At 34.6% G+C, this 12,634-nt stretch overlaps 1 protein-coding gene across 7 annotated transcripts in view; it reads right to left on the bottom strand.

The window, feature by feature from the left end:
* RAB3GAP1 (RAB3 GTPase activating protein catalytic subunit 1) overlaps positions 1–12,634 on the bottom strand; it is a 96,586-nt gene that overhangs the window by 52,007 nt on the left and 31,945 nt on the right. For all 7 annotated transcript variants that reach the window (XM_072789029.1, XM_072789033.1, XM_072789031.1 and 4 more), the window contains 2 exons: positions 4,034–4,153; positions 2,448–2,613 (listed from right to left, as the gene is read on the bottom strand). In XM_072789029.1, the coding sequence (XP_072645130.1) occupies positions 2,448–2,613; positions 4,034–4,153 (286 nt within the window). The remainder of the gene's footprint in view (positions 1–2,447; positions 2,614–4,033; positions 4,154–12,634) is intronic.

Below are 12,634 nucleotides of genomic sequence, written 5' to 3'. Positions count from 1 at the left end.
AAGAAGGGACGTGGGGGGGATCCCTGGGTGGCGCAGCGGTTTGGCGCCTGCCTTTGGCCCAGGGCGCGATCCTGGAGACCCGGGATCGAGTCCCACGTCGGGCTCCCGGTGCATGGAGCCTGCTTCTCCCTCTGCCTGTGTCTCTGCCTCTCTCTCTCTCTCTCTCTCTCTCTGTGTGACTATCATAAATAAATAAAATTTAAAAAAAAAAAAAAAAAAAAGAAGGGACGTGGGGCTCAATCTCAGGACCCTGGGATCATGACCTGAGCCGAAGGCAGACACTTAACCAACTGAGCCACCCAGGCGCCCCTAGAACACTTTTTTTTTTTTAAGGTACAGCTAATAAACCATCATAATCTAAGTTAGACTCCAGAGATCAAGGTGGTGGCCCCTAGTTTCAGTAAAGAGAAGTTCAGCTAAATAAAGGACATAAAAGATCTACGAAAATAATGTTCACTACTGTTTTAGAAGAGGAATAAAGTATCAATATTTGCATCTGACCAGAAACATGACCAAAAAATATACAATTGGAGAGAGTTGTATATTCTGGTGAAAACTCTTCTGGTGAGAGAGCAAAGGAAAACAAATGGACAAAATATATACATACTTATCTTTATCAAATCTTTCCCAAAACATCACATGTAGAATGAAGCAGTACTTAAAGGATTTCAAAGCCCAGAAAGTTTTTTTTTTTTTTTTGGGGGGGGGGGGGGGGGAATTACATACCCATACATGGAACTCTCTGAAATATATGCTTTGATAATCTTTTAGTGGAGATAAACACAAGAAACTGTGCCTACCTCCACACTGAAAACATTTTCATGAAATTAAGTTTTAATCCTAAATATTTAACAAACCATACCTACTAAAAGAGAATTTCTGCATTTTCCTCATAATTTTTTCCTTTTTAAAACTTGTCAACCTTAAGACTGCAAAGCCAGCATAATTAACATCCCTGTGACTTTCACCAAAGTTCACCAATTATTAACATTTTGATACACATATATAAATGTAAATAATTTTTTGGCTGAACCTTTTTTTTAGCTGAACCTTTTGAAAGGAAGTTGTAGGTATTCACTTCTAAATACTTCAGCAGGTAATTACATAAAACAATTATCATACTCAAGAATTTTAATACTGGCACTATTTTCTAATATATACTCCATGCTAAAATTGTTCCAATCATATCCTTTTTGGCTATTATGTTTTGGTCAGAGATCTAGTCAAGGATTATGCATTGCAGTTACCTATTATGTCACTTTAGTCTCCCTTAATTTAAACAGCTCCCAATCCTTTTTTGCCAATCATGGTACTAACTTTTTAGAAGAGACTAGGCCAGTTACTTTGCAAAATATGGCTCATTTTGGAAATGAGATTGTTTCCTCATGTTTTAACTTATGTTAAATATTTTAGGCAGGAATGCAACACAGGTGATAATATATTCTATTCAATGTATCATTCTAGGAGACATCTTATTATCGGTTTGTTTATAAAGTATGATCACTTCGGTGAGATGGTTGTCAAGCACTTATTTCTCTAGGTAGAGGATCCAATCCCCCATTTCCTCATCTGGCTTTGTTCACTTTCTAATAGCTCCTCAACTTACTTTCTTACCTCAGAGTAACATACACAAGTCCTCCTTATCTGATAGTGTTTTTATAGAACCAAGGATATACTAAGTATATTCCATTTAGCCTTACTGCTTGCAGTCGTAAAACATAAGCCAGATTAATTTTTAAAAATTGAATCAAATAAAGATGGAGCAGGGGAGACAATTCAGAAAACAAAGTGTTGACACCTCAAGGAGCTCACAGTCAAAGTCCTAAACAAGCAGCTACCTGAAGCTGCTGACATTGCCAACAGCTGACCCCTGAACATGGATTTGACAATGCAGATCCACTTATAGATAAGCTTTTTACAGTATAATAATACTATAAAAATGTGTTTTCTCTTCCTTACAATTTTCTTAGTAACATTTTTTCTCCAGTTTACTTTGTTATAAGAATATGATATGTAATACACATAACACACAAAATGTGTTAATCAAATGTTTATGTAACTGGTGTGACATAATCAAGTTTGGGGGAGTCAAAAATTATAAGTGGATTTTTGTGCACAGGGGAGGGAGAGTGTCAGGGCTCTAACCCCTGTGATGTTTAAGGGTCAACTTAGAGGAAAAGGAGTAGGAAGAGATAACACAGTAAATAAATCTTAACAAATTGAACAATATTAGTTTAATTGTTTTTTTAGCATTAGTACACTAAAAATCTAACTAGATACTGTTTCTTTAAACAGACATAGTAATTTATGTAGTCAATTATATCTTCCTTCCAACTAATTACATGATGAATATTACAGAGAAATGTTTCTACATACTCAATAAAATTACTAAATTGCTATTTTTAACTGGATCCCAGATAAGATTGACAATATCAATGCAAACTCACAATCTTTGATTTGAAGATATCCAGCAGACCTGATAAATGAGTGTACTGATTTGGCACTTTCCGAAGATGAACCATTTCAAAATCAGTTCGGACACCATGACCCTGACATTCGCCCACATACATTCTTCGCCATTTATGATGAATTTGCACAAAGAGTGGCACCTGGCTGTAGGACACAATTAAATGGGAATGGACTTTAAGTTCATTAAACACTGAGTAATTCCTAAAAGTTTCCCTATTACTTTAATCTCAAATATTTAAAAATACTTAGCAAGGATCATTCATTAGACTTATAAGAGACACTATCAAGTTTCTTTTGTCTGTATACTAATAAGCTGAAGAAATAATCATCTAGTGGCACTTTATATTCAGAAAATTGTTTTAAAAATAACTAAGTCAAAAAAGGCACAATGAAAAATATTTTTGAATAGAAACAATCATACTGAGATAGGGAAACTGAAGGATTCCATAAAAATCTGCTTTTTGCTCCTTTTCCTGCTTCTATTCTTGCTAGGAACTGAACCCTCACTTTACACATGGCTCAGAATGCAAATAGTTTATGTTCTCCTTGTAAGAGATACAGAGTTGATGATTTCTCTAGAATAGATAACACCTAAGAAAAGACCAGGTGAGAATGACCAGACAAAGGTATCATATGCATATTCCAGACCACCAGCACTAGGTATCTCCATGCCAAGACACCCTGGCTCCAAGGAATAACAACTGGGCCCTCATCTTTGTTTTAACCAGTTCTCGGATGCCTGAGAGAATATGTATGCCAAACCATAATCCTCAACAAAAACCCCCAGACCCCAAGCAAAGATGAAGACTTCCTCTTTTCCTGAGTCTTCCAGATACCCTGTACCTGCACTCTCTCTATGCCTTTAATAAACTCTGCTTTCAACTCCTAATGGCTCAAGTTTTATTTTTATCCTGCACACATCCCAGGACCCTCTCTCTGGGTCTGGATCAGGCCTGCTGGCATTGGTATCATATTAGCCTTTCAAAGAAAAAATAAAATTTGATTCACAGGTATGAAATAATACAAATCAAACCAACACTGGTAGTGAAATATTTAATCACTTGACTATAGAGCCTATCCTTATTCACAGATATGCATGTATGAAAATAAGCCTACTCCCTAAAATTTATTTGTAACCCCAAAATCAATACTCTCAGCACTTTCAGTCATTTGCAGACAATACATAGAGCAGCAAAAAGTTTGAGTCACCTGAAACAGGCAATCTCAATTGAGGTCGAACAACACAATGCTCCATTTCCAAGTCTGAGTATTAGATTTTGTAACAAAATTTAAATAAACTGAACATTTGGAAGCAAAACAAAAAATAGTACAATTTAGTCTTCATGCAAATATTCATTGAATATTTCAGTAAATTTCCCTTTAGAAATGTACTCACTAGAGGTTTTGAGTTTGTCCTTCTACATGATATTCCAAAAGAATAATGCACTAGTAGGAATCCTAAGAATTTCTTTAAAAAAATCTAACTTAAGAACCATTTTCCTTCATAAATTATAATTAAAAGTAGTTTAATTCTTTATCTTGGCTTTTCAAAATGTCCACATACCAGCCAGTGTTTCCCAAAGCAATAGACACAGAACTCAAAAGAAGATTGCATTTAGATTCACTGAGAACTGCATCATGGTTTGCAGCAGGGGCAATCACCACAAACTCTCGGAGTCCATACCTTAAGAAAAAAAAAAAGAATTACTGTCATTAAACAGGGAAAATTTCAGAACACAAAACCATTATTTGAAAAATTCGAAAAAAATCTCCCTCGTGTTTAGCAAGTCATGTCTGAGCTATAGGTGTTTCTCTTTTTTTCAATGGCAACTGAACTGACAATAATGTGAATTTCCTTCATTTAGTAAAACACATCCATTATTCACCTAGTTCCTCTCAATTGACAATTGAAAAGCAATTTGCTGAAATCACAAAAGAAAAAGTATTAACAGTTTTGCCCTAAAAGTTAAGTTTCCAAGACTGAACTCTTGATTTAGTTAACTGCTAACATTAAGTATACTGATGTGGAAAAATAAAGTTTGATAGATTCCCTAAATGAGAGGAAAATAATTATCAGCCATCATGTATTTATACTATCTAAATGTGAAAACGTGGTTTACTTAATTAAGAAATTATTTTATTATTTTAAGACACGGAGAGAGGTTGAGAGAGGCACAGAGGGAGAAGGAAAGAGAGAATCTTAAGCAGGCTCCACACCAGTGCAGAGCCAGATGCCAGGCTCAATCTCACAATCTGGAGTTCATGACCTGAGCCAAAATCAAGAGTCGGATGCTTAAATGACTGAGCCACCCTGGAGCTCCAATGAATTCTTTTATTATTTTACTCAATAACACATTTTAGGTAGGAGTCACAAAATGATCAGAGAATGGCTTACTCTTGCTACAGTATCTTACTTACAAAAATGAGAACTTCTCATTTAGTTGTTAAGTCCTTTAAAAGCCACAAATTTGTGGCCAAATTTTACAAAAATATAAGGTCAAGTTAATTTTGACTATTTTTTTAATATTTTTTTTATTTTTTTTATTTATTTATGATAGTCACAGAGAGAGAAAGAGAGAGAGGCAGAGACACAGGCAGAGGGAGAAGCAGGCTCCATGCACTGGGAGCCTGATGTGGGATTCGATCCCGGGTCTCCAGGATCGCGCCCTGGGCCAAAGGCAGGCGCCAAACCGCTGCGCCACCCAGGGATCCCTAATTTTGACTATTGAAAATTCCTGTTCTAGTCATTCCTAAATGTATTCTTAATATTTTTGTAAATTAATTTATGAAAGGCATTACTCATTTGCCTATTTTAACTCTGGTATGTAGGGTTGTAAATGCTTATTTTTACGAACATTCTCAAGAAATCTCCCAGGGATAAAGATTTAAAAATAAAAACATTTCAACCCATAATCTGTTTATTGTTTAGATGACAAAAATTTATTTCATCTTCTCACCTTGCCTCCATCTTCCCACCCTTGAAATCAAATATTAGTTATGCAGAGATAGCATTAAATACTGGAAAGAATCCAGAGCTATGAATTTTAAACTCTAAAGGCTTTTAAAAATACACTTTTCTCTTTTTTTAATGTCCTTGGAAGAAAGAAAACAAAACAAGTGAACATTTTTCCCCATGTCATCACCCACACTAGAGTGAAACTACAGTCAACAGTTCTTGGTTATTCTTCCAGAAATAATCTATGTACTCACCCTACCCTCAAATAAGATTATATATGCTTTCTGTACCTCCTTTTCAAAGGCTAATTCGCTACTGATCAATACTCTGTCTCTAGTTTTATGCCACTGCAACAATACTACCGCTATTTCTACAAATATAACTATAGGATAAGCTCCTATAAGTTGCTGGATAAAGGAACATCTGTATTTTTTATAGCTGCTGCCAAATTATCTTCTCCCTCTCCACACACAAACTATGCCAGTGTATACTCCCAATAACAAATAAGCCAAACTGAACTACTTTCTGTAAATATGCAATAAAAGTAACTGTGTCCTCTATAGAATGAGGGAAAACATTCTCTAACTGGAATGTTTTCCCTCATTCTATAAGTACCTGACTGATACTTTCTTTGAAGATTTACCTCAAATACCACCCCATCACTCCTGTTAAATATGCTCTCTTCTCTGTATTGTAATGTATTTTTCCAGTTACTATTATTACCTTTGAAGAATCAATATCTATCACTGATTTACTATCTGTACTAGACCTATTTGAGGCCTGAGACAATGCCTTCAAGTAAGCAAACATTAAGGAGGGGCCTTAAAAAAATGAGAAAAATTAACAACAAAAAGCAACCAACCAGATTAAGAAGTAAACAAACAACCTAAATAGACATTAGTCCAAAAAATATATACAATAGAAAAATAAGCAAATGAAAAGATGTGGTCAACATCATTAATTATTAGAGAAATGTAAATCAAACCAAATGTAAATCAAACTCAAATGATATACGGCTTCACACCCACGAGGATGGCTATTATAAAAAGCAAAATGAAACAAATAACAAATGTTGGCAAGGATATGGAGAAATGAGAACCAATGAGCATGACTGGTACAAAAAGCAAAATAGTACAGCCACTATGGAAAACAGTATAATGATTCTTCAAATAGTGAAATACAGAACAGCAATTCCAAGTATCGATATATACTTAGAAAAGTTAGAAGCAGGGACCGAAAGAAATACTGGAACATGCCTAATCACAGACCTCATCCACAACAGCCAAAAGGTAGAAACAACCCAAATGTCTATCAATAGTTGAATGGATACACAAAATGTGATATATGCAGAGAGTGAAATATTATTCACCGCTAAAAGGGAAACAAATTCTAATATATGCTGTAACACAGATGAACCTTGAAGACTTGATGCTAAGTGAAATAAGCCAGTCACAAAAGGATGAATACCATATGATTACACTTAAATGAAATACATAGAGTAAGTAGTCAAACTTATGTAAAATGTAAAATGGTGGCTAAAGGGCCTGGCAGACTAGGGATTGAGCAGTTATCATTTAATGGGTACAGCATTTCAATATGGGATGATGAAAAAGTTCTGGAGATGAACAGTGATAATGGTTGTGCAAAAATATGCATGTACTCAACACCAGGGTATACTTAAAAATGGTTAAAATGGTAAATGCTTTATGTTTTATTACAACATGAATTATACAAATGAGCAAAACTGATAAATATTCTAAACAATAAGAAATATCAAAAAATTCTATTCAAAGGTGTTCAACCTTACTGGTGATTAGGAAAATAAAATTAAAAGAAGATATCATTGTTTACCAATTAAATTGGCAAAAAATACAAAATACTGGTATGATCTAGTATTGGCAAGAGTTTGGAACATGCTACAGGTAGTGGTATAAACTTTTAAAACATTTTTGGAAGACAAAAAGGAGGAATATATCAATATTTAAAATTCACAAACTCTGTACTAATTATATCTATTTTACAAAAACATTCATACAAATGCACAAAGCTATGAAGGCATACCTTTTGAAGGTACTGAAGGGTTCAATTCCAGACTACCACAATAAAGCAAGTATGAAAATCAAGCATGTACAATGACTTTTTGCTTCCTAATGCATATAAAAGTCATTTTTACACTAAATTGTAATCTGTTAAGTGTGCCAACAGAATCATATAAAAAAACAAACAAATACCTTAAATAAAAAATACTTTATTACTTATAAATGCTAACCATATTCTGAGCTTTCAGAAATCACAGATAATAATTAGAATAATAATGAAAAAGCTTAAAATCTGCAAGACACAGAAGTGAACTAATGCTACTAGAAAACCAGACTTGAACATATATACTTGCTCAACACATCCATGGTTGCTACAAACCTTTAAGTTGTAAAGAAAAATGCAGTATCTGCAAAATACAATAAAGCAAAGCACAAAAACGATGTATGCCTTTATGCGTTTTATGATGTTCATGGGTTAACAGATTTTATGATGTTCATGGTTAACAATTTAATTGTAAAAACTCAAAACAACCTTTCAACAGAAAAAGAAATAGGTAAATAATTACAGAACCCTCTAACTACGTGATACTTGACAGTCCTTTAAAAAAAAAAAAGGTATTATAAAAGTTTACTGACATAAAGGCAATCATGAAATGATTATATCAGAATATGTATGGTAAAATCTCATGAAAAAAATTCCTAAATCAAAAACTCAAAAATACATATATACATATAACTGATATACTCATAAAATACAAAGATGGACATACTCCATAATTCCCATGATTTCCTGTTTGGTTGAGACGTTTAAGCCCCCTTTTTTTTTTTATTTATTTATTTTTTTTATTTATTTATGATAGTCACAGAGAGAGAGAGAGGCGCAGAGACACAGGCAGAGGGAGAAGCAGGCTCCATGCGCCGGGAGCCCGATGTGGGATTCAATCCCAGGTCTACCAGGATCGCGCCCTGGGCCAAAGGCAGGCGCCAAACCGCTGAGCCACCCAGGGATCCCTAAGCCCCCTTTTAATGTGTGTGTAGAAAAAGGAGGGATGAGGAGGAGAGAATGGGAAGAGTAAGAGGGAGTAAAATGGTAAAATAAGTTTCATTAATAAATCTTTCTGTATCTTGTCTAGTAACTTAAATTTATTTATTATTATTTTATTTATTTGTTTGTTTATGAGAGACACAGAGAGAGAAGCAGAGACATAAGCAGACGAAGAAGTAGGCTCCCTGTGAGGAGCTGATGATATGGGACTCAATCCCAGGATCATGCCCTAAGCCAAAGGCAGGCGCTCAACCACTGAGCCACCCAGGTGTCCCTAGTAATTTAAATTTATTAGGCACTCAAACATATCAACATAAATAAAAATCCCATTATGACAATTTTTAATAATAGAACTATTTTATCTAACAGATTACATAGGTACATGTTAAATAATAAATATAAATGTGCCTTAGCATCACATTCTCCAACTGAGAAAGCTAAGACATTCATTTTTATCATTTCTAAGTTACATTTTTCTTTCTTGCTACGATAAAGATTACAAGCAACAACAAAAAGCAGTATTTGTTATACCTGTTGTTTATCATGCATAGGAAAATCATGAAAACACACCACCAACTTTGGTTTGTTTTTTTTTTTTTTGAAGATTTTATTTATTTATTCATGAGAGAGAGAGAGAGAGAGGCAGAGATAGAGGCAGAGGGAGAAGCAGGCTCCATGCAGGGAGCCTGATGCGGGACTCGATCCCGGGTCTCCAGGATCAGGCCCTGGGCTGAAGGCAGCACCAAACCGTTGAGCCACCCAGGCTGCCCAATACCACCAACTTTGAATGCTACCATTTTATATCTCTTACGTGTAAAGTTTCTTTCTTACTTTAGAAAGAAATCTATTCAGGGGTGCCTGGGTGGCTCAGTCAGTTAAGCATTTAACTCTTGATTTTGGCTCAGGTCATGATCTCAGGATTGTGAGATTGAGCCTCATGTCTGGCCCTGTGCTGGGTGTGGAGCCTGCTTAAAATTCTCCCTCTCCCTCCGCTCCAAAATAAAAGAAAGAAAGAAATATATTCAGAGCCTCTTCAAATAGTATAAAGAACATACACATAAAATAATAGATCACCAAAAATAGCAATGATAAATTTTTAAAAATTTTTGAACATATTTATACCTAGCATGTACAACATACCTGAGAAAATTTAAGTGTTCAATAAACAATTTGTTTTTTTCAATTTCATCCTCCCAGAGATCCCTGGACACTGCAATCTGTACCTTTAACTTATAATCTATTTAGATTAATTCTGATGATAAAATCTAGAAATTTTACACAGGATAGCTCCATTTCCTCCCCCCTTCCTTTGTGCAATACTCTCATTTTTGTTACATTTACATAGGTTATAAACCCAACAGTATAATGTTATAATTATTCCTTAAGCAATCTTATGGTTTTTTTTTAATTAAGAGACCATCCCTTTTATATTTACTAGAGTATTTCCAATGCTCTTCATTTCTTCTTGTGGACCCAAGTTACCATCTCTTTTGTTTTTTGTTTTTTTTTTTTTTCAATACGGACTATAAGGTAGGTCTCCCGGCAATGAATTCTTTTTTTATATAACAGCACTGCTATTTCATCTTTATTTTTTCAAAGATAGTTTTGCTAGATATAGAATTCTTGGCTGGTAGTTTTTTTCCTTCAACACTCAATATGTCACTGTACTGCCCTCTGGCCGCCAATGTTTTTGTCAGCAAATAGTACTGTTCTTTCATACATGAGAAGTCATTTTTCTCTTGCTGCTTTCAAGATTCTCTTTGCTTTGGGTTTCAGCAGGTTGACAACAATGTGTCTAGATGTGGTCTGCTGTGTTTATCCCACTTGGGATTCACTAAGATTCCTGGGTCCACAATTTTTTTTTTTTTTTAATCAAATCTAGGGAAGTTTTCAGCCATTATTTCTTTGAGTATTTTTTTTTCCTGCCCTTTCTCTTTATCCAGGACAGCCATTATTACATGTATGCTCTGGAACATCTGACACTGACCCACAGATTTCCTAAGTACTGGTCATTTTTCTCTAATCTTTTTTCTTTAGATTAGATTTGTTCTTTAGATTGGATAATTTCTATTAATCTTTCAAATCCCCACTCTTTCTTCTGCCATCTCAGATCTGCTTCTGAGCTCATATGGTGAAAGTTTTAGTTATACTTTCCACTCAAGGGTTTCCATTTGGTTCTTCATTATAGTCTCTACTTATTGAGATTTCCTATTTGACTCATTGACAGCATATTTTTAATTCTTTAAATATACTTCCTTTAATTCTTTGAACATATTTATACCTGCACTGAATTTATTGCTCAATCCAAATCTGGGCCCACTAAGAGTTGATTTCTGCTAACTTTTTTCCCACTTCTGTATGGGTCACATTTTCCTGTGTTGTTGAAAACTACATTTAGATAATATAGTAAAACCAAGTCTTGTTTAACTTTTCTGAGGATTCTTTGTATTTACTTATCAGATTTAAAAGGTACTATCTGCCTTTCCCAAGGTATTCAAATATTGATGTCTCTGTTCAATCATTTTATTCTTCTTAGCCTGGCTTCCCAGGGACTACCCACTGTCAATGTAGCTTAGTGGTAATCCAGTAATTGAGGCAAAGACTATGCTCAAATACCTGAGCCCATAAGACTTTCACTTTCTGCTGATCTGTTGGGTGGGGGGATGCTGCATTCAAATTTACAATCAGTTCTGAAGTTTGGGCTCTCTCACATCTCCTCTGCACACTGGGATGTATACAGAGTGTATCCAACCATTCTATGGCCCTCATATATATAGTATTGTTCAATTTGTTAACATTTATTTACTGTGTTATCTCTTCTTACTCCTTTTCCTCTAAGTTGACCCTTAAACATCACATGTCTTTTTGGCCATCTGGATGTCTTTTTTGGAGAAAAGTCTGTTCATGCCTACAATTTTTTAATTGGGTTATTTCTCTCTTGGGTGTTGAGTTGTATCAGTTCTTTATATATTTTGGATATTAACCCTTTATCAGATATGTCATTTGCAAGTATCTTTTCCCATTCCATAGGTCGCCTTTTAGTTTTGTTGACTATTCCCTTCATTGTGCAAAAGCTGTATATTTCGATACAGCCCCAGTCATATCATATATTTTGGCTACTCTTATAAAGTTAAAAATATACAGTTACCATATGACTAACAATCTTATTCTAGGTATTTAACCCAGTGAACTAAAAATGTACTTTCACACAAAAATCTGTTCACAGATATTTAAAACATAAAACAGCTCCATTCATAAATGCTTGAACCTAGAAACAACCTTAATATCCTTCAACAAGTAAACAAACTGTGGTATACCCTTACAAGAGAATACTACTCAGCAATAAAAAGGAACTAACTACTGATACAGAATTACTTCAAAGGATTTCAGAAGCAGTATAGTGAATGAAAGAAAGTAGTCTCAAATAGTTACTATACAATTCCATTTCCATGACATTTTTGAAAGGACAAAACTAAAAACATACCAGTAACAGCAAGAAGTAGTAATTGACAAGAAGAGTTTTTTGGAGGTTACACAAGTGTCGTATATCCTGATTATGGAAGTAGTTTTTAAAAACCTATACATATGTGTTGAAGTTCGGTGAACTACTCAGGAAAAAAAAGTCAATTTTACTGTATTGCTAATTTTTAAAATTAAAAAGTTTTATTTATTTATTTTTAAGATTTTATTTATTTATTCATGAGAGAGACAGAAAGAAAGAGAGAGAGAGAGAGAGAGAGGTGTGATAGAGAGAGAGAGAAAGACAGAGGGAAAAGCAGGCTCCATGCAGGGAGCCTGACGTGGGACTCGGTCCCAGGTCTCCAGGATCATGCCCTGGGCCGAAGGCGGTGCTAAACTGCTGAGCCACCTGGGCTGCCCCCAGAAAGTTTTAAAGTACAAATGTAAAGGCTAAAAAAAACTACTAACAAGTGGTTTTCATTAATATAAAGAAATATATCACTAACAAGTACTTCATTAATACACAAAAAGGTTTTGCTTATTCATTCAACAAATATTCTTAAACTATGGACTGTGTGTCAAACACAGTTTTAGGAAATAAATATTAAAAAGAGCAGAATGAATATACTTTGCCTGTGGAATGGACATGAACTGGAGGAGACTAAA

Source organism: Canis lupus, chromosome 20 (assembly GCF_048164855.1).
Source record: "Canis lupus baileyi chromosome 20, mCanLup2.hap1, whole genome shotgun sequence".
Lineage (NCBI taxonomy): Eukaryota > Metazoa > Chordata > Mammalia > Carnivora > Canidae > Canis > Canis lupus.
The sequence above is the reverse complement of the archived record's forward strand: the minus strand, read 5'-3'. Positions and strand labels throughout refer to the sequence as shown.